The sequence below is a fragment of the Dendrobates tinctorius genome, unplaced genomic scaffold (assembly GCF_039654945.1).
Source record: "Dendrobates tinctorius isolate UK_male_01 unplaced genomic scaffold, ASM3965494v1 ptg000014l, whole genome shotgun sequence".
In the NCBI taxonomy this organism is placed as follows: domain Eukaryota; kingdom Metazoa; phylum Chordata; class Amphibia; order Anura; family Dendrobatidae; genus Dendrobates; species Dendrobates tinctorius.
This window is the reverse complement of record NW_027361682.1, coordinates 30,698,379-30,724,098: the sequence shown is the minus strand read 5'-3', so window position 1 is coordinate 30,724,098 and position 25,720 is coordinate 30,698,379. Positions and strand designations below refer to the sequence as shown.

Below are 25,720 nucleotides of genomic sequence, written 5' to 3'. Positions count from 1 at the left end.
TTTGGACACTGCCATAACATATGGAGAATTCCAGCCCCCTCCATTCGGCACCGAGGACACTCAGAAGTCTGTCTCAGACACGCTCTATACAGCCGTTCAGGAATCCTATATACTCTAGGGAGTACATATATCTGTGAGAGTCTGCCCGGTTCACTCAGCGATAATTGGGGTATATATTCCATAATCACTTCCCATTTATCTTCCTCTATCCTACCCAACTCCTCCTCCCATTTCCCCTGCGCTCTAATAGGTTAATTATTTTAAAAAAGTAAGCATTAGATCCTTATAAATGCCCGACACTACCCCTTTTGTTCCCCTCTCTGCACAGACATAAACAATCAATATATCCTTGTGAATCTCCATATGCATCGTCCTACTCTGCGTAACATAAGCATGCCTACATGCCTAAACTGCCCATATTGAAATCTGCAGACCTCCAGTAGCCCATAATCTTCCTGCAACGTTCCAAAGGGCACCAGTCCCTGCGCGTCCTGCACCTGAAGCATGTACTGTATTCCCAGTCTCATCCAATTTTTAAATTCCGGTAGTCTCATTTTGCCATATCAGGGAAAAATTTGTCAAGTGTTCCAAACCCCTATCTTTTTAATTGCCTCCCAGACTTTAGGTATCAGCGCTAAAGTAGGATACATCAAACCCAACTTCCTGCCTCCAACCCCTGAACCAAGGGATCCCTCCCCATCACCTGAACCAAACCTTTGTATTGAACCAGCCCCAGAAGAAACCGCATCTAATATACAAAGCTCAAAGTGTGTATGTATATATGTGTGTATGTATGTGTGTGTATGTCCAGGATAGGCATCCGTGCCGTCGCAGCTACAGCCACAAAATTTGGCAGTCACACGTCTGGACCCCGAGAGCGTCCTAAGCTATGTTGTGAGGCGAAATTTTAACCCCGCGCGTTCCAATTCACCAAACAATTTTGCCCCTGTCTACATACTCGGGAAAAAGTGTGTGCGTGTCAAGCCCCGCCCCTCATTATGATGTCATAATGCCCCTATCTACATAATGGGGAAACAGTGTATGCGTATCAAGCCCCGCCCCTCATGTCACTATAGTTGCCATGGCGACGCTGATGTCATCATACGTTGCAAGCCCCGCCGCTCATTATGATATCATAATGGTTGACTATGGGATGGAGGATGTGTGATGGGTATATGGGCACTGGACTATGGGATGGAGGATATGTATGATGGGTATATGGGCACGGGACTATGGGATGGAGGATGTGTGATGGGTATATGGGCACTGGACTATGGGATGGAGGATATGTATGACGGGTATATGGGCACGGGACTATGGGATGGCGGATATGTATGATGGGTATATGGGAACGGGACTATGGGATGGAGGATATGTATGATGGGTATATGGGCATGGGACTATGAGATGAAGGATGTGTGATGGGTATATGGGCACTCGACTATGGGATGGCGAATATGTATGATGGGTATATGGGCATGGGACTATGGGATGGAGGATGTGTGATGGGTATATGGGCATGGGACTATGGGATGGAGGATATGTATGATGGGTATATGGGCACTCGACTATGGGATGGAGGATATGTATGATGGGTATATGGGCACGGGCCTATGGGATGGAGGATGTGTGATGGGTATATGGGCACGGGACTATGGGATGGAGGATATGTATGATGGGTATATGTGCACGGGCCTATGGGATGGTGGATATGTATGATGGGTATATGGGCACGGGACTATGGGATGGCGGATAATTATAATTTGTTATAACTAACCACAGTTAGTTACTATGCCCGGGCAGCACCGGGCTCTTCAGCTAGTCTTTAATAAAGCAGAGGTGCACATGCTCTACCTCTGCTCATTGTCCATGGGACGAGAACATCGCTCCACTAACTTCGGCAGTCTCACAGACAAGTAAGGCCTCTTTCACACATCCGTTTGTCTCCATCAGTCAAAATCCGCCGTTTTGCAAAAAAAAAAAAAACGGATCCACCATTTTTCCTGGCGGATCCGTTTTTTTTTCCCATTGACTTGCATTATCGGCGGATCTTGACGGATGGTCATCCGTTGGATCCGTTTTTTTACGGAACTGCCAAAATTTTGGCGTCCGCTGACATGACAGGACAGACTATGAAACGTTTTTTAGGCTGGCCGGATCCCCATTTGTCACTGCGCATGCCCGGAAGAATTGCCTATGCCCGAACTTTAACCCTACATTCCGCTCTGGCGGCTGGTAAAAAAAACTCACTCTGTCTCTCTCTCTAACAAATTTTGCTTCTGGGAATACCACTTCAATGAGCCCAGCGTGAGTCTTCTTGCCATGTAAGGCCCCTCTCTTGCCCACAGCTATAATACATACAATACACAGGGAAGCCAAGGGGAGGGGGGGCATATGGCACATAGGATTGGATCTGCTATGGAGGCATACACCAAGCTCGTCAGATATGCCAGTATGGTGGCCAGGGATACAAACAGGGGGAGGGAATATACTCTGCTCACCTGTAGCGGCATCACTTCATTGGTGACTAAGAAGAGAAGTAGATGGAAATCGGAAATGATCTCAAGGAAGATGGACGATGGATTCTGGGAGAGATACGTCGCCAAACTATGGAAATCCTGCACATCAGAAAGAAGAAAACTCATCATCAAAAATCTAGGGATTATAGGGTCCATTATACTGACAGTAAAAACAATGCTTGAACGAAACACAAGCAGATGGATCTGGTAGAGGGGGCACTTTCAGGGTGCTGATGTTTCGTTCTGAGGCAGCACTGCATTACATAATACAGACGCTGTGCAGTCCAATCTGTGGCCGTCCCTGATGCTGCCACTCAATCCCTTTCAAGCAATACTGGGGATAGCCACAAATGTGAGAGCCAGACCCCAACCGATTAAGTTGTAGTTGCCTTTCCAACGCCATCGATAATTAAGGGATACCGAGGATTACAAAAACATGGCGGTCTTCTTAAAAAAAAACGCATCATCCATGCCCGCAGATTGTCTGGTTTTTCAGCTCATCTTTAATGACTTCAACAGAGTGGAGTTACAATAGCAGGCAAACACGACACAGACAGGGGGTGCTGTTTTTGGAAAAAGGCAGCCACATATTTTTAATCCTGGCCCATCCCTTTCAGTATATTAAAAGTCACATCTCGAGGCCTATGACCCATTATATAACTCCTTTAACTGCTTTGTAACCGTTAATTTATATATATGTGTGTGTGTGTGTGTGTGTGTGTGTGTGTGTGTGTGTGTGTGTGTGTGTGTGTGTGTGTGTGTGTGTGTGTGTGTGTATGTCCGGGATTGGCATCCGCACCGTCGCAGCTACAGCCACAAAATTTGGCACAGTCACACATCTGGACCCCGAGAGCGTCCTAAGCTATGTTGTGAGGCAAAATTTTAACCCCGCGCGTTCCAATTCACCAAACAATTTTGTCCCTATCTACATACTGGGGAAAAAGTGTGTGCGCGTCAAGCCTCATTATGATGTCACAATGGTTGCCATGGCGACGCTGATGTCATCATAGGTTGCAAGCCCCGCCGCTCATTATGATGTCATAATGGTTGACTATGGGATGGAGGATGTGTGATGGGTATATGGCCACTGGACTATGGGATGGAGGATATGTATGACGGGTATATGGGCACGGGACTATGGGATGGCATATATGTATGATGGGTATGGGACTATGGGATGGCGGATATGTATGATGGGTATATGGGCACGGGACTATGGGATGGAGGATGTGTGATGGGTATGGGACTATGAGATGAAGGATGTGTGATGGGTATATCGGCACTCGACTATGGGATGGAGGATATGTATGATGGGTATATGGGCATGGAACTATGGGATGGAGGATATGTGATGGGTATATGGGCATGGGACTATGGGATGGAGGATATGTATGACGGGTATATGGGCACGGGACTATGGGATGGCATATATGTATGATGGGTATGGGACTATGGGATGGCGGATATGTATGATGGGTATATGGGCACGGGACTATGGGATGGAGGATGTGTGATGGGTATGGGACTATGAGATGAAGGATGTGTGATGGGTATATGGGCACTCGACTATGGGATGGAGGATATGTATGATGGGTATATGGGCATGGAACTATGGGATGGAGGATATGTGATGGGTATATGGGCACGGGACTATGGGATGGAGGATAATTATAATTTGCTATAACTAACCACAGTTAGTTACTATGCCCGGGCAGCGCCGGGCTCTTCAGCTAGTCTAATATATAAAGCTCAAGTGTGTGTGTGTGTGTGTGTGCGCGCGCGCATGTCCGGGATAGGCATCCCCATCGTCGCAGCTACAGCCACACGTCTGGACCCCGAGAGCGTCTTAAGATATGTTGTGAGGCGACATTTTAACCCCGCGCGTTCCAATTCACCAAACAATTTTGCCCCTGTCTCCATCTGGGGAAAAAGTGTGTGCGCGTCAAGCCCCGCCCCTCATTATGTCACAATGGTTGCCATGGCGACGCTGATGTCATCCTAGGTTGCAAGCCCCGCCGCTCATTATGATGTCATAATGGTTGACTATGGGATGGAGGATGTGTGATGGGTATATGGGCACTGGACTATGGGATGGAGGATATGTATGATGGGTATATGGGCACGGGACTATGGGATGGCGGATATCTATGATGGGTATATGGGCACGGGACTATGAGATGAAGGATGTGTGATGGGTATATGGGCACTCGACTATGGGATGGCGGATATGTATGATGGGTATATGGGCACGGGACTATGGGATGGCGGATATGTATGATGGGTATATGGGCACGGGACTATGAGATGAAGGATGTGTGATGGGTATATGGGCACGGGACTATGGTATGGAGGATGTGTGATGGGTTTATGGGCACTGGACTATGGGATGGAGGATATGTATGACGGGTATATGGGAACGGGACTATGGGATGGCGGATATGTATGATGGGTATATGGGCAAGGGACTATGGGATGGCGAATATGTATGATGGGTATATGGGCATGGGACTATGGGATGGAGAATATGTATGATGGGTATATGGGCATGGGACTATGGGATGGTGGATATGTATGATGGGTATATGGGCACGGGCCTATGGGATGGTGGATATGTATGATGGGTATATGGGCACGGGCCTATGGGATGGTGGATATGTATGATGGGTATATGGGCACTGGACTATGGGATGGAGGATAATTATAATTTGCTATCACTAACCACAGTTAGATACTATGCCCGGGCAGAGCTGGGCTCTTCAGCTAGTCCTAAATATATTTACAGTTAGTGGTATATTATATCAGTGACTGCAGGTGAGCTGCAGTACCATAACTGCCCATCGACAAGTGGGGGCACTATTTCAGGTAAACATGTAGTAATATCATATAGCCTCAGACTCTTGGAAGTTTACTAAATATTTTTCCATTTAAATGGACAAAACCTCTGAATAAAGACCACCCTGACCATGTCATGTAATGTCACCTGAGATTACAGCAGGGGGTTATCTATTTTTACGAATGTCACAAAACAATGGGGGTCTCACCTGGGTCTCCCCAAGTGATTCTCTGTTTTCAATGGGAAACAAATTGGAGGTGGAGAATGTATATACTGGATCTTTTGGGAATGTGGTCGTGATCTGTAAAGTAGAGAGAATACAAACTGTTAGGGATACAAAAAGCTGAAGAGAAAAGCGCAGAAGACATTTCACACACATAAATGTTGTGTATATATAAGTAAGGAAGATCTCTTTGATATTTTTTTTTTAATTCGTTTATTAACCAAGAAAAAAGGAAACAACATGTACACATATTCATACACCAAAATAATACAAGTGCTTTTTGTCAGAATAATTATGGGAAAATAACAATTCGCACATTAAATTGTTTATACAATTTTAGTTTTACAGGTCTATGAGTTGCTGCTTAGATAGAAGATTATTAAGCAGGTAAACAGAAGCACTGATAAGCTCTATATCTTTTGAAAGTACATATCACAAAGGCACTACAAATCTATTTAAACTACAACTATACCTAACGCACTGCCAAGTACATTACACATTGTTAAAAAAATTTATGTGATGCCATAAATATATCTCAATGTATTTCAACTATAGCAGTCACCGTGATACCGAGCCTCCACTCCCCGATATAGTGAGATGACAGGAATTCCATCTGTCCCAGATTTCGTCGAATTTCCCTAAACAGCCCGTTTTGATAAAGTGTTTGTTCATATGGATTGACCGAGTTTACCAGGTCAATCCAGGCTCTGAGAGAGGGATGTGAGCCTCGCATCCAACGTAGCACCAACAACTTCCTAGCCAAAAAAAAGTGTCTCAAGCAGAAAAATCCTAATAGTGTCCCCATATCTCTTTGTCTAACATCCCGAATAAACAAACTAATGGACCGAGAGGAACTGGAATTTGCACTAAGGATGTTAACAACGATGTTACTTCAGACCAGTATTAAAGGACAATGGGGCAGCCTCACACCGTAGGTACAGTTTGCTTCTATTATATGACACCTCAAACATTCCGAGGACCCATTTTGAAAAGTTGTGATGGAGTTAAATATGAATGGTGTAAGATATATAATGGAGTCATTCTATTATTAATAGATGGAGATACTTTAGCTGGAGATTCAAGAATCTCCTCCCAATCCTCAGCCTGAGCATCAGGAATGAGATCTTCCCACTTCTCCCTAAATGGCCCTTTAGACATAGCGATATCGCTAAAGCGTCACCAATTTTGTGACGCAGCAGCGATATCACTAGCAATATCGCTACATGTGATATTCACCTCCAACCGGCTTCCCCGCTGGCTATCGCTGATCGCGCGAGAACGGCCTGGTCCATTTCTCGTCGTCGGCTTCCTGCTGGCGCCGACGAGCGAGCCATGAATGCAGGCGGAAGACGGTCATCCTCGCCGCGTCTGACAGGTAAGTACGACCGCCGCTGCATCGCTAGTGAGATCTGCCTGTTTGGCAGCTCACTAGTGACCATTTAGCGATGCACCAGCGATCCTGACCGGGTCATATCATGGTTGGGATCGCTGGTGCATCGCTAAATGTAACAGGGCCTTAATCGTCGTTATAGCAGAGTCAGTTCCCGCAGACAACATATACGTATAAAGAGTAGAGAATAGGCCCTGAGGGCCTTGGGATTTAAGGATTCCTATTAGAGGGAGAGATGAGATAGCTTGGGTTGTACATGAATAATGTAAGTGCGACTGGACAGCTGATCTGAGTTGAAGATAATGAAATAATTGGGATCTAGGGATATTATAACTAAATTGAATTGGTTCAAAAGACATTAGGATATTACCTTCATATAACTCTTTAATCAAAGAGACATTATATGAGATCCAAAAGCCAGCGGACGAGTGGTTCAACAGCACCGGGAAATACAGTGCCTTGCAAAAGTATTTGGCCCCCTGGAGCTTTTCAACCTTTTCCCACATATGCTTCAAACAAAGATACCAAATGTAAATTTTTGGTGAAGAATCAACAACAAGTGGAATACAATTGTGAAGTTGAACGAAATTTATTGGTTATTTTAAATTTTTGTGGAACGTCAAAAACCGAAAAGTGGGGCGTGCAATATTATTCGGCCCCTTTACTTTCAGTGCAGCAAACTCACTCCAGAAATTCATTGTGGATCTCTGAATGATCCAATGTTGTCCTAAATGACTAATGATGATAAATATAATCCACCTATGTGTAATCAAGTCTCCGTATAAATGCACCTGCTCTGTGATCGTCTCGGTTCTGTTTGAAGCACAGAGAGCATCATGAAGACCAAGGAATACAACAGGCAGGTCCGTGATACTGTTGTGGAGAAGTTTAAAGTCGGATTTGGATGCAAAATGATTTCCAAAACATCCCAAGGAGCACTGTGCAAGTGATCATATTGAAATGGAAGGAGTATCATACCACTGCAAATCTACCAAGACCCAGACGTCCCTCTAATCTTTCATCTCAAACAAGGAGAAGACTGATCAGAGATGCAGCCAAGAGGCCCATGATCACTCTGGATGAACTGCAGAGATCTACATCTGAGGTGGGACAGTCTGTCCATAGGACAACAATCAGTCGTACACTGCACAAATCTGGCCTCTATGGAAGAGTGGCAAGAAGAAAGCCATTTCTCAAAGATATCCATAAAAAGTGTCATTTAAAGTTTGCAACAAGCCACCTGGGAGACACACTAAACATGTGGAAGAAGGTGCTCTGGTCAGATGAAACCAAAATCGAACTTTTTGGCAACAATTGGCGTAAAGGCAACACAGCTCATCACCCTGAACACACCATCCCCACTGTCAAACATGGTGGTGGCAGCATCATGGTTTGGGGCTGCATTTCTTCAGCAGGGACAGGGAAGATGGCTAAAATTGATGGGAAGATGGATGGAGCCAAATACAGGACCATTCTTAAAGGAAACTTGTTGGAGTCTGCAAAAGACCTGAGACTGGGACGGAGATTTGTCTTCCAACAAGACAATGATCACAAACAAAGCAAAATCTACAATGGAATGGTTTACAAATAAACGTATCCAGGTGTTAGAATGGCCAAGTCAAAGTCCAGACCTGAATCCAATCGAGAATCTGTGGAAAGAGCTGAAAACTGCTGTTTACAAATGATCTCCATCAATCCTCACTGAGCTCGAGCTGTTTGCCCAGGAAGAATGGGCAAGAATTTCAGTCTCTCGATGTACAAAACTGATAGACATACCCCAAGCGACTTGCAGCTGTAATCGCAGCAAAAGGTGGCGCAACAAAGTATTAAGCTAAAGGGGCCGCATAATATTGCACGCCCCACTTTTCAGTTTTTGACTTTCCACAAAAATTTAAAATAACAAATAAATTTAATTCAACTTCACAATTGTGTTCCACTTGTTGTTGGTTCTTAACCAAAACGATTTCCCCCATATAAAGGACGTGGTCAGGGAGTTCAGATTGGTGAAGATGGATTTAGGAACCAGCACCGCACTATGCTGGAGGGAGTAACTAAGTTTGGGAAGTAGAATCATTTTAATTTTAATACGGCCGGCAACAGATAGTGTAAGTTTACTCCAAGAGGCAAATTTGCGTTTGACTAGTTCCAGTAATGGGAGGATGTTAAGTTGTAAGTCAAGTACACTGCTTTTAGATATGTTAATTCCTAAATATTTAAAATGGGACACTATAGGCAATAAGGACAAAGAATTAAGATGAATTACAGGGCCAAGAGAGCGGATTTATTCCAATTGATATATAGGCCGGAGTATTTACTAAATTTATCTGTGGTAGTAATCACATATGGCAACGTCTCATCTGTTTTATCTTTAAACACCACCATGTCGTCAGTGTATAAACCAATAGTGTCTAGACCAGGGGTCCCCAACCGCCGGTCCGCGGACACAAGGGGAGCCAGGGGCGGTCAGTGGCGTAGCGGGGGCTGGGGCGGCGCGCAGCAATTCTTAGCGGCGGCAGGGAGCGATCCAAGCGGCTCCGCTGCCTGCAAGAGGGAATAGCAGGAGCGGAGCTGCAAGGACCCGTCCAGCTTCCTGCCCGCCGCCCGCGCTTCCTGTCTCTGACTGACACAGAGAGGAGCGCGGCCGCTGCTGTGTCAGAGCGAGGAAGCGCGGGCGGCCGGCAGGTGAGAGGAGAGAGGTGGTGTGTGTGTACGTATAATGTGTATGTGTGTGTACACATGTATGTCTGTGTGTGTGTGTGTGTGTGTGTGTGTGTGTGTGTGTGTGTGTGTGTGTGTGTGTGTAGCCTGGCCCTGGAGGAGATGGGGACATGAGGAGAAGACCGTGAGGGGAGTGATGGAGAGACAGCAGTGATGGGGTGAAGGCAATGATGGGGAGAAGGGAGTGATGGGGTGAAGGCAATGATGGGGAGAGGGGAGTGATGGGGAGAGGGGAGTGATGGGGAGAGGGGAGTGATGGGGAGAGGGGAGTGATGGGGAGAGGGGAGTGATGGGTTGAAGGCCATGATGGAGAGACGTCAGTGATGGGGTGAAGGCAATGATGGGGAGACAGCAGTGATGGGGTGAAGGCAATGATGGAGAGATGGCAGTGATGGGGAGAAGGGAGTGATGGGGTGAAGGCAATGATGGGGAGAAGGGAGTGATGGGGAGAAGGGAGTGATGGGGTGAAGGCAATGATGGGGAGAGGGGAGTGATGGGGAGAGGGGAGTGATGGGTTGAAGGCCATGATGGAGAGACGTCAGTGATGGGGTGAAGGCAATGATGGGGAGACAGCAGTGATGGGGTGAAGGCAATGATGGAGAGATGGCAGTGATGGGGAGAAGGGAGTGATGGGGTGAAGGCAATGATGGGGAGAAGGGAGTGATGGGGTGAAGGCAATGATGGGGAGAAGGGAGTGATGGGGTGAAGGCAATGATGGGGAGAGAGGAGTGATGGGGTGAAGGCAATGATGGGGAGACAGCAGTGATGGGGTGAAGGCAATGATGGGGAGAAGGGAGTGATGGGGTGAAGGCAATGATGGAGAGACGGCAGTGATGGGGTGAAGGCAATGATGGGGAGAAGGGAGTGATGGGGTGAAGGCAATGATGGGGAGAAGGCAATGATGGGGAGAAGGCAATGATGGGGAGAAGGGAGTGATGGGGTGAAGGCAATGATGGGGAGAAGGGAGTGATGGGGTGAAGGCAATGATGGGGAGAAGGGAGTGATGGGGTGAAGGCAATGATGGAGAGACGGCAGTGATGGGGTGAAGGCAATGATGGGGAGAAGGGAGTGATGGGGTGAAGGCAATGATGGAGAGACGGCAGTGATGGGGTGAAGGCAATGATGGGGAGAAGGGAGTGATGGGGTGAAGGCAATGATGGGGAGACGGCAGTGATGGGGTGAAGGCAATGATGGGGAGAAGGGAGTGATGGGGAGAAGGGAGTGATGGGGTGAAGGCAATGATGGGGAGAAGGGAGTGATGGGGTGAAGGCAATGATGGGGAGAGGGGAGTGATGGGGTGAAGGCAATGATGGGGAGAAGGGAGTGATGGGGTGAAGGCAATGTTGGGGAGAAGGGGGTGATGGAGCACTTATTCAAAACCTATGGTGAGTTGAGTCACATTATAAATGTTATTTAATTATAAGTATGCACTGCTACACTACAACCGTGTCCATAGCCACGCCCCCTTATGACCAAAGCCCCGCCCCTGCCACACCTCCATCCCAGCCCTGCCGGGCCATGGAAGAATGGTCTTGCTTGAAACCGGTCCCTGGTGCAAAAAAGGTTGGGGACCACTGGTCTAGACGATCTGCTATATTTATACCCTCTAATACTCGGAGAAGACCTCATACGTATTGCCAACACTTCTATAGCAAGGGCAAAGAGGGCCGGGGAGAGGGGGCACCCCTGGCGCGTTCCCTTAGATAGAGAAAAGGATTCCGATATGGAGTTATTTATGACTACACAAGCTTTAGGTTTGCATATATTACACCAATCCACTTTTGGAATTTAGCACCAAAGCCATATCTCTGTAAACATGAGACAAGAATGGCCATTCAAGGGAATCAAAGGCTTTAGCTGTGTCTAGTGACACCAGGACCCAGTTAGCACCAGAGAGCTATATTGAACCACTGACTTAACCTGCCTGATATTGACAGAGGTACTTTTACCAAGCATGAAACCAGTTTGGTTCGGTTGTATAAGATCCAATATAACCGAGTTTAATCTAGTGGCCAGAATCTTGATGAACATTTTTTAGTCTACATTTACCAGTGATATGGTGCGATAAAATCCACAATCAAGGAGGTCTTTCCCTTCTTTCATAATAATGTTTGCTTCATAGAAGGAATCAAATAAGTATTCCCCCCTCCAAATCCCTTGAAATACCTTTAGAAGAAGTGGTGCCAGAATATCTTAAGATTGTATATACATTTCAACGGGGAATCCATCTGGTCCAGGAGCTTTCCCAGGGGCCATAGTCATCATAGCATTTTTAATTTCCACTATAGTAAAGACAGGGTCCAAAAAGGCCCGCTGGGTAGTATCCAGTGTGGGGAATTCTATAGGTAATTTAGGCATTGTGGAGTATAAAAACCACTCGTTGAACTATATAATGTTCTATAATAATCATAAAAACAATGAAGTATATCTTCAGTTGAGGTCACTATTGAACTATCCGATGTCCGGATCTGGAGTATAGTGTTACATGTGTTATCTTGATGCACTAGGAAAGCCAAAAATTTACTCGCCTGATTTCCTAGCTCAAAATAGGATTGCCGAGTGAAAAATAATTTGCGCTTAGATTTGGTGTCCATGTATCGAGTATATACAAGAAGAAGAAAGTTCGTTCGGCACACCGGCATAAATGAAAAAAACTTTATTAGGCTAATATGCCATATTAAAGTGCAAAAAACACCTGATATTGAGTATATAGTCTATCGGAAGTCAGCCATGCAACTCTATTCTCAGCAGTCTGGCTAGACATATATGCTGCTTCAGAGTCTTTAAGTCGCTGTTCCAACTCGTCATCTTACCTCTAGGTTACCTTTTTAACATAAGAAATTGTAGAGGACAAACATCCTCTCAAATACGCCTTAAGGGCATCCCAAAACAGGTTAATACCTTGGGGTTCAGGGCGAGACGAGATGAAGCAATCTAATTGATCTATAGTTCTATCATTGGGGCCTATCAATTTCAGCCAGATTGGATTTAGTTTCCAGAAAATATTATGTTTTGATTGGCCAAAATTAAGTCTAAGTATAATCGGACTATGATCTGAAATCCCTTTATTACCATGTTCTATGTCAGCTACCCACATCGTTAAGTTACTGGAACCAAATATATTGTCTATACGGGATAAGGTATGTTTAGTAGACAAGTGACAGGTGTATTCCTTTACCCTGGGGTGGCGTATCCTCCACAGATCCAGCCAACCACTACCCTCCATAAACAACGCCAATGAAGAGGGAGATGAGGGTAAAGAGGAGGTCCCTCCGGAAATCTCACTATCCAGCCTAATTCTATCGAGACAGTTATCCATAACTAGATTAACGTCACCCATACATATAATGTATGCATCAGGATAATTTAAAGCAACGCTCATTTCCCATCTGAAGAATTGACATATTGCCTGGGGGAGGATTGTATATACATAGTATAACGTTTGTTTTTGAGTTGATCAATGCATATACAAAAACAAAGCGGCCTTCCGGGTCTCTTCGAGCCTCCCTAACCTCCCATCTAATATCTCTGTGTATCAACAATGAAACTCCCCTTGAGTAACTGGTATGAAATGCGTGAATAAACCACTGTACCCATGGCTTCTGTACACATCGGGCTGAATCTCTGGTGAGGTGCGTCTCGACCAGAGCTACGATGTGAGGGTGATAACGCTTAGGCTGTGTTCACACACAGCGGTTTTTTTTAGCGGTTTTGCCAATAAAACCGCTATAAAACCGCTAAAAATATGCTTCCCAGTCATTCTATGCATTTTGCACATTTTGTGCATACTGATGCGTTTTTTACCGCGAAAAAAACGCATTGCGGTAAAAACGCAGCATGCTCATTAATTTCACGGATTTCTCCGCGTTTCTGGCTATTTCTATGTGTTTTGAAAACGTGCGGGGAAAAAACGCATAAAAACTGCGTGTTTTCCAGCAGAAATTTTCTGCTACGTGTGCACTTAGCCTTAATTTGGGAAAAAACCTTGATTCTCTTGCGAAGAGACCTGAGACCCCTCACATTCCAGGTCATACAGAATTTCAGAACCCATGTCACCTCATCCAGATATAAGATGACGTATCACATGAGTGGAGTTTACAGGCAACACAGAGAATTTTGGCAGCAGTATCCATATAAACTACAACAAACAGAACTAACAAGAAAAAAGAGAACAACGAAGAGTTCAAAAATAAAGGAGCAGAGTCCTGCACTTCTATCATAGATCAAACATTGGAATACCCTCACTGAAAACAGTGTCAGGTCTAGTTGTTAAGTCAGACACCAGTGGAAGGAGCTCCAATTCTACAAACATTTGAATAAATCTCAATTAGTGGCAAACATATCAGGACTTTTTGTCAAGAGAGCCGATATGAGAGCGTAACCACTCTGCTGCCTCCGTTGGATCCGTAAAAAACATGGAAGAGCCCTCATGTACAATACGGAGACAAGATGGATACATCGTTGAATATAATGTCCATGAAATGTGCCCGCTGCTTCTGGAGTTCCATAGAGAAATCGGGGAATATCGAAATCGTGGCATTGCTAAACTTAATAGGGCTTTTTTGCTGTGCCAGACGTAATATAGCATCTCTGTCTTTGCAATTGAGGAGGCGCGCCAGGAGTGGTTTAGGTGGACTGCCCGGTGGAAGTGGCTTTGTGGGGACCCTATGAGCCCTTTCCACAGAAAATGTGGAGGAGAAATCATCTCCCAGATTATCCATGAGTCAGCCCTCTAAAAATTGCTCAGGTTGCTGACCCTTCGAGCGCTCTGGCAATCCTATAATCCGAATGTTATCTCGGCGCTTTCTATTTTCAAGATCATCCGCCTTTTGCTTCCAGGCATTTGTAGAGCCAGCCACTCTTGTTAACTTAGTTTCTATGGGCGGGAGATTATCTTCTAAGTGGGATACTCTTGATTCCACTTCTGTAATGCGTCCCCTCATGGTTTGCATATCCTGCCAGAGACTGCCCACCTCAGAGTGCACATCCTCTATCTTTTTGGTCAGGGATGCTCTAGTTAAAGATATGGCTTGCATTAACTGTTCGGATGCTTGCCTAAGAGTTAGATCGTCTTGGTCCCCACCTTCCTCACTCTCAGAAGCACGGTTTTTACTCTGCTCTGTAGCTTTAGCATGCAATGAGTTATGCCTAAGAGATCGTGCATTGTCAGATGGATCAGTCCTTGCAAACTCTGTGAGCCTGTCAGCCATCCCTGATCCTTTTGAACGATTCATATTTAACAGTGATGTAAAATGGCAGCTGAATAAACGTATGCCCACAAAGTCCCTTTTCCCTCCGACTCCAGCAGCAGTTGTGTTAATCTAAAATATATGTATATTCATTTTAGGCTTGGTAATAGAAATGAGTGCAGTGAGCTCAGAGTAGGATAGTAATGCGAAGTACTGAGCCTGTGACTAGTCTGAGGCCATCACCGAGGTCCTGTAACACAGGGTATATTGCAGTGCCTGCGGGGGGGTCCGCGGTCCGGGTGTAAAGATCCCTAAGATGGTGGGAACCGCGGGCCAGCTATTATCACCAGGGGAGCGCGGACCTCATTTCCCAGAGCTCACACCGCTCCACCCCTTCAAGTACCTCCAAAGGATCACCGTGCCAGTCCGTCGGTCCCCTCAGGAGCGGAATCCGAATGATGTTCGTCTCCTAGCAGAAGACGCAAGAGAAGATGGCCGCCGTCCACCACAGGCCTTGTTCCCCCGCCGGAACACCCGCGGAGTTCACCTCACCGAAGCCACTTATCGCACCTCCCGGAGAGACGGAAGCCGTCAGCAGCCCGGGGGACCGGGTCACCGGCAGGTATAGCGTTCTCAGGGGATTTTGTGTGCAGGATAAACGCCAGGATTATGGAAGATCTCTCGGAATGCATCCTCACGGCTCTGCTACATCGCCACGCCCCCAGATCTCTTGGACATTTGATAGATATGTGTCTCACCTCTTGGACGCACACCACATGGTGAGGTGACCGCAGCCTCCAGGAGAAGTGTAGAAGCGGCCATTCATATCTATGGCTCGTTCTATTCACTTCAAAGGGAGTAACGGAGAAAGAAATATTCATATGCCCCTTTACCAGGCAAGATCTCTCTCTCTCTCGTCCCCGAACTGCGGTTCCTTTAAAATTCTTCAGCCAACGGACCCGTCAAAAAACCGGACCGCTCACTTCACTTATCAACGGATCCACTTTCCGCCATTTTGCCGGATTTTAACTGATGACAAAAAAACTGCACTGTGAAACAGGCCTAAGCAGGCTGAAGATGAGATGATCTCGAAAAAGGCCCCAAGTTGGAGACTACACATTTCCTTTGTATTTTAGATAAAAGAACAAATATATAAAACATATATTTATTTTTATCATATATTTACATTTTTTTCCATTTTAAAAATTACAGAATAGGAAATGGGCCAATGCAAGTTTCGGCACCCTTGGAGATCTGTGTGCTCAGATAAATTTGACAAAGGTTTCAGACCTTAATTGGCCAGTTAGGCTTGTTCACCATTAGGCGTTCGGAAAGGCCAGGTGATACAAATTTCCCAGCTTTATAAAAAACTCAGCCTTCTCTAACCTTGTGCCAAAAAACAGCAGCCATAGGTTCTTCTAAGCAGCTGCCTAGCACTCTGAAAACGAAAATGGTGGAAACCCACAAAGCAGGAGGCGGCTATAAGAAGATAGCAAAGCGTTTTCAAGGTGCCCTTTCCTCAGTTTGAAATGTAATTAAGAAATGGCAGTTACCAGGAACAGTGGAGGTCAAGATAAGGTCTGGAAGACAAAGCAAAATTTCAGTGAGACACGCTCATAGGATTGCTAGAGGCGCAAATTAGAACTCCCGCTTGACTGCAAAATACCTTCAGAAAGATTTAGCAGACTCTGGAATTGTGGTACACTGTCCTACTATTCAGAAATGCCTGCACAAATATGGCCTTCATGGGAGAGTCATCAGAAGAAAACCTCTCCTTCATCCTCACCATAAAATTCAGGGCCAGAAGTATGCTAGAGAACATCTAAACAAGCCTGATGCTTTTTGGAAACAAGTCCAGTAGACAGATGAAGTTAAAATAGAACTCTTTGGTCACAACCATTATGCATAGGGGTGGATCAATCATTCTTTGGGGTTGTGTTGCAGCCAGTGGCACAGGAAACAATAGATTCAATGAAATTTCAACAAATTCTTGATGCAAACATAACACCATCTGTAAGAAAAAGAGCTGAAGTTGAAAAGATGGCTTCTACAAATGGATAATGATCCTAAACACACGTCAAAATCCACAATAGATTACCTCAAATTAGGCAAGCTGAAGGTTTTACAATGGCCCTCAGTCTCCTGATCTGAATATCACTGAAAATCTGTGGCTAGACTTAAAATAGTAGTGCATGCAAGACGACCCAGGAATCTCACAGAACTGGAAGAATTTTCCAAGGGAGAATGGATGAAAATCCATCAAACAAAAATTGAAAGACTCTGATCTGGCTACAAAAAGCATTTACAAGCTGTGATACTATCACAAGGGGGTGCTACTAGGTACTAACCATGCAGGGTGCCCAAACTATTGCATGGGCACATATTCCTTTTTGCAATTTTTAAAATGTAAAGGATAAAAATATAAATAGAAAGGAAATGTGTCATCTTTAACTTTAGCCCTTTTAGAGAAGGAATAACCTCAGTAGCACAACAGATAAATCTAACAAAAGATGCAAAAATATTTACTGAAACAGACATGTCCAGAGAACTGACATCATATTTAACATAAAATCCTGAGACTAACTCATAAAAAATACCTTAAATGCCATTAACAAATTCTACATAGAGGGAAACAGAAGTCTGTTTTTTATCAACACTGCTAGAAATGTACTACTCACAGAAGTAAAAATCTCTCCTGATGCTGCCAGTCTATATTGATATGCGCTGTGTGCAGAATCTAAGATATGCAGCTATACACAGCTGACAGAGAGCAACCTATCACCAGCAGAAGACTGGCTAAAGTTGCTAATGACTTAAAGGGGTGTTCCATTGTTAAGCATTAATGACCCAAAGACTACCAACAAAAAAACAACAAGATCGTCACCATTAATGTACTTCATCCTTACTGATTTTCTAATTTGTTTGTTTAAATAGGTGGGCCATCTATATGGAGACACCTATTTGGATACACCTAAATAAAATGGAAATGGTTGGTGATAAAGTGGATTGGTCGTCTTGGGCGACTTGATTGGCCACCAAGGTCTCCCGATCTGACCCCCCTTAGACTTTTATCTTTGGGGTCATCTGAAGGAAATAGTCTATGCTGTGAAGATACGAGATGTGCAGCATCTGAAACAACGGATACTGGAACCCTGTGCTAGCATTTCTTCTACGGTGTTGCAATCAGTGTGTCAAGAGTGGGAGAAGAGGGTTGCATTGACAATCCAACACAATGGGCAGCACTTTGAACACATTTTATAAGTGGTCATAAACTTGTAAATAACTCATGAAAGAATAAAGTTACGTTAAAACCAAGCACACCATTGTTTTTCTTGTGAAATTCTGAATAAGTTTGGTGTGTTGCATGACCCTCTTCCCATTGAAAAATATAAAGTTGGATCCAAAATGGCTGACTTCAAAATGGCCACCATGGTCACCACCCATCTTGAAAAGTTTCCCCCCTCCCATATACTAATATGCCACGAACAGGAAGTTGATATCACCAACCATATCCATTTTATTTAGGTAGATCCATATAGATGGCCCACCCTGTATATATACAGAGAGCGATCACTATTACTTATCTGCTACATCAAAAATACATCTCAGCTGACACTTGCTGGTCCTTGTTAACATGGCTGAAACGCCAAAGTCACAGCTAGAGCATGTGACCACTATGGCCAATCACTGAGCTCAGCGTTCATGCCAAGGTAGAGGGCATGAGACTAATGAGCCGGGCTGCCAGAGTGCAAACCCTGGAAAAATATTAAGAATCGGGCCAGTGACATAGAGTCTACGGAAACATGCAAGTCCGCAGCGGATATGTTCGTTGGTGGCGCTACAATTATTGATGGAGAATACTCACGTCAATGATCAAATACTCGACAGGTAGAGGCCGCGCCAATTGTGTAATTTCATTACCAAACTTGTCAATATCCTGTGAAAGGAAAATACTGTAGTAAATGGCAAGGGTAAGGGCAGTACATTATTTATATATATCACATATACATACACTGCTGGAAAAAAAAAAAAAGGTAACGCTAAATAGGGATTTTTGTGTACTCACCGTAAAAGCCTTTTCTCTGAGCCAATTATTGGGGGACACAGACAGTGGTATTATGCTGCTTGCCACTAGGAGGACACTAAGTAAACACAGAAAAAGTTAACTCCTCTCCTGCAGTATACACCCTCTCGCTGGCTGGGAATTCCCAGTTCGGTGAAAAAGCAGTAGGAGCATTAAACGAATGACAATCATAACTGTCAAAACCTAATAATGCTACAGTGAGCCAATAGGCCAAACAGGGTGGGTGCTGTGTCCCCCAATGATTGGCTCAGAGAAAAGGATTTTACGGTGAGTACACAAAAATCCCTATTTCTCCTACGCCTCCATTGGGGGACACAGAGACAGTAGGACGTCCTAAAGCAGTCCCTGGGTGGGGAACATATAATTGCCAATAGCCCATGTACCACTGGCTTAACACTGTGGTACTGCCGATTGCAGGATGCGTCTGCCAAGAGCTGCATCCGCAAAGGCCTGAGAATGAAATTAGGCAATGTTTGTAAAGGTATGCAGGCTGGACCAAGTCGCAGCCTTGCGGACAGGCCTGAGAATGAATTTGGTAATGTTTTGTAAAGGTATGTAGGATGGACTAAGTCGCAGCGTTGAAGACCTGTTCTGCCGATGCCTGGAGCCGAATGGCCCAAGAGGCGCGCACTGAGCGGATAGAATGCGCCTTAATCCTTGCTGGGACAGGCATGTCCCGGACACGGTAGGATTCCTGAATAGCCAAGCAAATCCACCTGGCTAGCGTGGTTTTTAAAGCGGCTAGACCCTTCCTATGCCCCTCTGGAAGTATGAACACGGCATCTGACTTGCGGAAGGGAGCCGTCCGCGAGACGTACCGTCTCAGAGCCCTAACCACATCCAGGGTGTGGAGGACCTTCTCAATGCAATGGACCGGTGCCGGACAAAAGGAGGGCAAAACAGTTTCCTCAGAGATGGAAAGAGGATACGACTTTGGGCAGGAAGGACAGGGACGTCCTGAGAACTGCCTTGTGCTTATGAAAATTCATGAACTGATGACGGCAGGACAGGGCTGCCAATTCCGAAACTCGTCTTATTGACGTACTTGCCACTAGAAAGACCACTCTCCAAGAGAGAATAGGTAGTGGTACGTCCAGCAACGGCTCGAAAGGAGCCTCCTGTAAGGCCCCAAGAACCAAGTTAAGGTCCCATGATTCGAATGGCCCTTTATAGGGAGGCACTACATGAGAAACTCCCTGAATGAACGTCTTGACCTGAAGTTTGGTGGCAATTTTGCGTTGGAATAGCACTGACAAGGCTGAAATTTGACCCTTGAGCGAGCTAAGCGCGAGGCCTGACTTTAATCCTGGCTGAAGGAATTCCAATATGGCAGGAATGGAAAACACTAGAGGGGATCGACCATGATCCTTGCACCACAAAAAAGAAGGTTTTCCAGGTGCGGAGATAAATGCGCATGGACACGAACTTCCTAGCACTAATCATGGTGGAAATCATGTCGTGAGAAAACCCAGCCTGTGCTAGAATCCAGGATTCAAAGGCCACGCCGTCAAAGACAGGGCCCCGGAGTTCCGGTGGTAAATCGGACCCCGAGAGAGTAGATCCATGCGATCTGGAAGTCACCGAGGGACGTCGGCGACTAGTTGTACTAGTTCTGCGTACCATGCCCGGCCAATCTGGCACGACTAGGATCACTGATTCTTCGGCTATGTGCACACACTGCGGAAGAACCTGCGGGTTTTTCCCCGCGGAACCGCAGGTAAAGTGACCTGCGGTTGGCCTGCAGTTTTGCCCTGCGGTTTCAAACCTCTACTATGTTAAAGGTGTGAAACCGCAGCAGAATCCGCAGAAACAATTGACATGCTGCGGTTTATAAACCGCAGCAAAACCGCGCGGAAAAAAACGCAGGGTGAGCACTGCGGTTTTGAAAACCCATAGGGTTACATGGTACTGTACCATGTCTGCAGAACTGCTGCGGTTCCGCAGGGACAAAACTGCAGCGGAACCGCAGCAAAAACCGCAGCGTGTGCACATAGCCTTCTTCTGCTCTGATCTTCTTGATGACCCTTGGGAGCAAGGGGAGAGGGGAAAGATGTACGGGAGCCAGAACTGGTGCCACGGCAGAACTAGGACGTCTGCTCCGATGGCGCCTGGATCGCACGATCGGGCAACGAATCAAGGAATCTTGTTCATTAGCCTTGAGGCCATGAGAGCCACATCCAGAGTGCCCCAACAACAGCAAATCTGCTGAAAACCTTCCAGAAGAAGAGACCACTCTCCCGAGGCAAGGACTTGGCGACTGAGAAAGTCTGCCACCCAATTCTCTATGTCTGGGATGAGGATCGCTGAGATGGGCGAACGGTTGGTCTAGGCCCAATGGAGGAGGAGACTCACTTCGTGCATGGCCATCCTGCTCCGAGTACCCCCCTGACGGTTGATATATGCTACAGCTGTGGCGCTGTCGGATTGGATCCTGATGGGGACACCTGCGAGGAGATGGTGGAAACTCAGTAGAGCCAATTTGATCGCTTGTATCTCCAAGACGTTGATGGGGAGACGTGACTCCCGAATTGACCAACGACCCAGTGCCGTGTGGTGACGAAACTTGCGTCGGTGGTCACCACCAACCATCGAACTGGGAGAAAAGACCTCCCTTGACTCAGGGAGGATTTCAGTGTCCACCACTTGAGGGCTTGTCTGATCCGCAGGGACAGAAGGCACCGACGGTCGAGGGAAGGCGAGTTCTTGTCTCAAGTCAACAGCAAGGCTTGTTGCAAAGGGCGGAGATGGAATTGTGTGAATGGCACCGCTTCCATTGCTGCCACCTTTCCGAGAACTCTCATGCTGAAACGAATAGAATGAGAGACCGGACAGGAAAGAGTCCACGTTGCCTGTTGCAAAGCTCGGGCCTTCTCTGGAGGGAGAATGAGCAACCCGCAGGAAGTGTCCAAGACCATTCCCAAAATGAAAATCAGCTGGACCGGTGTTGGGGAAGACTTTTCGAAGTTTATCTTCAGACCCAGGCGATAAAGTGTATTTACTGTGATAGCCACGGATTTCTCGCAGGCTGGAAGGGATGGACCCTTAATTAGCAGGTCGTCCAGATACGGCAGTACCACCACTGCCCGAGCGAGGAGAATGGCCACGACAGCCGCCATGGCCTTGGGATAGACCATGGGGGCGGTGGCGATACCGAAGGGCAAGGCAACAAACGAAGTGTTGTTCTCGAATTGCAAAATGCAGGAACTGCTGGATGATATTGGCTCTCCCCTTTTGCATGGAAGCGACACCGATCGGAGGAATTCCATTCGGAATCGCCGTACTTTGACAAACTGATTTAACAGCCTGAGGTCCAGTATGGACCGCATAGTTCCTTCCTTCTTTGAAACCACAAAGAAAGGTTTGAATAAAAACTGCTGAACCATTCTGAATGACAGCAGACGGCCGCCTACTTTGTCGGTGTCAGCCGGATACCACAGCAAGTCATTGAGGATCTATGGGATCTGCTTCCTGAAATCCAGATGCTGTCGGCCTGGGTTTCCAAGAGCGGTTAGGTCTGTGAGAGACCTGGGAACCTCTGTCTCCACGCGGGGACCAACCTGATCCAGAAGAGAAGGGTGTAGAGGACCAGCTGGAGCTGTTGCGAAAAAAGGTCGAAAAACTAGTCGGCTGTTGATTCCGAAAACGGCCAGGCAGCCCCTTGTTGGGGAAGAAACCTACTCTTACCCCCCCCGGAAGTGTCAAAAATGAGATGGTCAAGTTTCTTGTCCAAACAGGCGACCAGTTAGATACGGCAGAGGAGTCTTTAATCTCTTGGAGGTGGGATCTGCCCGCCAGTCGCATAGCCATAGGGCTCTTCTGATGGAGACTGCATTAGCGGTTGCCTTAGCAGCGCAATTAGCGGCATCTAAAGAGGCGTCTACGGCAAAATCCCCTGCATGAATTATCTGCTTGAAAGGCAGTAATTAAGACTTCTGCCTAAGTGGACATGCCTTAAGCCACTCAAGTCGCCGCGAAAGGTGGGAAAAATGTGGCTCCTGAAGCTCCAAAAACTGAACTGGCAAGGTAGCCAATTTGGCGATCGGGGGGGTTTCTGACTGAAGAGCCCTCAGAAACTGATAGAAGCGTTTTAGGAGCAAGGCACAATACAGGAGAATCCACCGAGGGGGACTGTAACCAATTCTTCAGCAGATATGGAGTAAAGGGGTATTCAGTCTCGATAGGCTTTTGCCCTGTGAACCGCTTATGTGGTTGGTTCCTACGTTTCCAGACAATATCCTTCAACTCCGGATGGCTGGCAAATACCCTGCGTTCACGTTTAGTCCTCTTAAAGGAGATAACGTGTTCCGCAGCAGGAATATTCTCCTCGTCCAACGTCAGAGAATTTTTGACTGACTCTGTCGGAGAATCAAGCGATTCATGGACATTTGGGGAATTCTGAGGGACTGACGTGTAAGACTCAAATTCAGAGACATGTTCTCTGCCAACATTAGGAGAGGGAGAGCGAGAGACAGAACTCGCAGATGCTGAATCGCGAGCGTGACTAGGGGACGCGTCATGGGTCCGCTTTCTAGAGACCCGAGGATCCCTTGAACGAGTACGGTCCAAGCAAGCGGACGGTTCCCGGCCGTCGCCAAAGCCCTCCTCGGGTGGTAAAGACACGTTCTGACTTAAAAGAGGATTCCCGGAGGAGTTTATAGCCTTGGTCTGTGACTCCACAGACCGTGACAAGGACGAGGCCCACATAGAGGGACTAAACGTAGGGAGCACCTTGCAGTGGATGGCGTTTAGCACAAGCCGGGTCGCAATCTGTGCATAGCGGATTAGTCTGGGTACTGGGCAAGGCGACTGCCTAGTAGGCTGAAAAGCCGGGGACTAAATTTTTTGGGCCTACCCGTGGCGAGCGCCGGGTGAAGGGGAGGAGCGGGGGCCGCCGGTATGCCGCCACTAAGACTCGGTCAGCGCTTCTCCCAGGGACCAGGACCCGACCCCATACCTCCAATCCGGCGCTTGCGCCGTCTGCGCTGTCCAGGAGCCTCAAGGTTTCATCCCATCTCAGATTCTGAGGTAAAAAAAAAAAGCACCCGGACGATGTAGCAGATCCAGAGAGGTTGTTACAGGGGTATTGCTCAGTCGGTCCACCCTATGGGGCTGATTCAGGGCATGCGAAAGCGCTGGTCAAGTCTTCTCCGTGCGTTCCGTGCGCTCGCCCTCGTATCCGTAAAGGAACCATCGCCAGAAGAATCAGCCCCAGTCGTCGCAGGAAAGTGTACGGGGAGGTATACTCCGCATGCTTGCCTGTTGTTGGTTCGGGGGAGAGTGGGCAGTAGAAAGGAACAGTCACCCCTTTCACTCCGTTAATTAAAAAATAAAAATTTACAGAAAATTCAAAAATAAAATAAAAACGGTGAGGTCTGAAGCCAGACCCAAGTGCCTCCTGCAGACACTAAGCAAGAACTGGAATTCCCAGCCAGCGAGAGGGTGTATACTGCAGGGGAGGAGTTAATGTTTTTCTGTGTTTACTTAGTGTCCTCCTAGTGGCAAGCAGCTTAACACTACTGTCTGTGTCCCCCAATGAGGCGTAGGAGAAAATACCACATCCTAGATATCACTGAATGAAATGTTGGAATGCGTTGAGAACAATAATGATCAATGTAATTCAAAATCAAAGTGGAAAGCAAATTACAGGCTAATCAAACATCAATGGAAGTGCCTCAGACAACAAAATGATACTTAGTAGTGTGTGTGGCCTCCATGTGCCTTTATGACCTCCCTACAACGCCTGGGCTTGGTCCTGATGAGGCAGAGGATGTTCTCCTGAGGGATCTCCTCCAAAACCTGTATTAAAGCATCAGTCAACTCCTGGACAGTCTGTGGTGCAACGTGGTGTTGGTGGATGGTACGAGACTTGATGTCCCAGATGTGCTCAATTGGATTCAGGTCTGGGGAACTGGCGGGCCAGTCCATAGCGTCAATGCGTTCATCATCCAGGAACTGCTGACACACACGAGGCCTAGCATTGTCATGCATCAGAAGGAACCAAGGAGCCCAATTGCAGCTGCATATGGTCTCACAATGGGTCTGAAGATCTCATCTCAGTACATAAGGGCAGTCAGGGTACCTCTGGCTAGCACATGGAGGGCTGTGCAGCCCTCCAAAGAAGCGCCTCCCCACACTATTTATTACTCAGTGCCAACCGGGTCATACTGGGGGATGTTGCAGGTAGCAGAACGTTCTCCATGGTGTCTCCAGAATCTGTCATATGTGCTCATTGTGAACCTGCTCTCATCCGTGAAGAGCACAGGGCAGCAATGTCGAATCTACCAGCCTTCGTGTTCTCGGGAAAATGCCAATCGCCCTGCGCAGTGTTGGGCTGTAAGCAGAACACTCACTTGTGGATGTCGGGCCCTCATACCACCCTCTTGGAGTCTGTTTCTGACAGTTTGAGCAGACACACGTCATTTTGAAGAGTTCTGGCACTGTTCCTCCTTGCACTAAGGAGGAGATAGCGGTCCTGCTGCTGGGTTGTTGCCCTCCTACGGCGCACTCTACGTCTCCGGGTTTACTGATTGGCCTGTCTTCTGGTATCAGCTCCATGCTCTAGACACTATTCTTACAGACACAACTACCCGCCTTGCCACAGGTCGCAAAGATGTGCCATCCTGGTTGAGCTGCATTACCCGACCAATTTCTGACAACACCTCATGCTATTGTACCTCTAGGGGTGAGAGCAATGACAAAGTAAAAAGGTAATCAAAACAGCAAAAAGGATGAAAACAGAGAAATGGTCTGTGATCACCACTAGA

At 46.6% G+C, this 25,720-nt stretch overlaps 1 protein-coding gene across 1 annotated transcript in view; it reads right to left on the bottom strand.

The window, feature by feature from the left end:
• The window catches only part of NPLOC4 (NPL4 homolog, ubiquitin recognition factor), a 103,278-nt gene that overhangs the window by 19,838 nt on the left and 57,720 nt on the right, over positions 1–25,720 (bottom strand). Inside the window, exons 13-15 of the mRNA XM_073560459.1 lie at positions 18,738–18,809; positions 5,561–5,653; positions 2,502–2,618 (exon numbers count right to left, since the gene is read on the bottom strand). Coding sequence (XP_073416560.1) covers positions 2,502–2,618; positions 5,561–5,653; positions 18,738–18,809 — 282 coding nt within the window. The remainder of the gene's footprint in view (positions 1–2,501; positions 2,619–5,560; positions 5,654–18,737; positions 18,810–25,720) is intronic.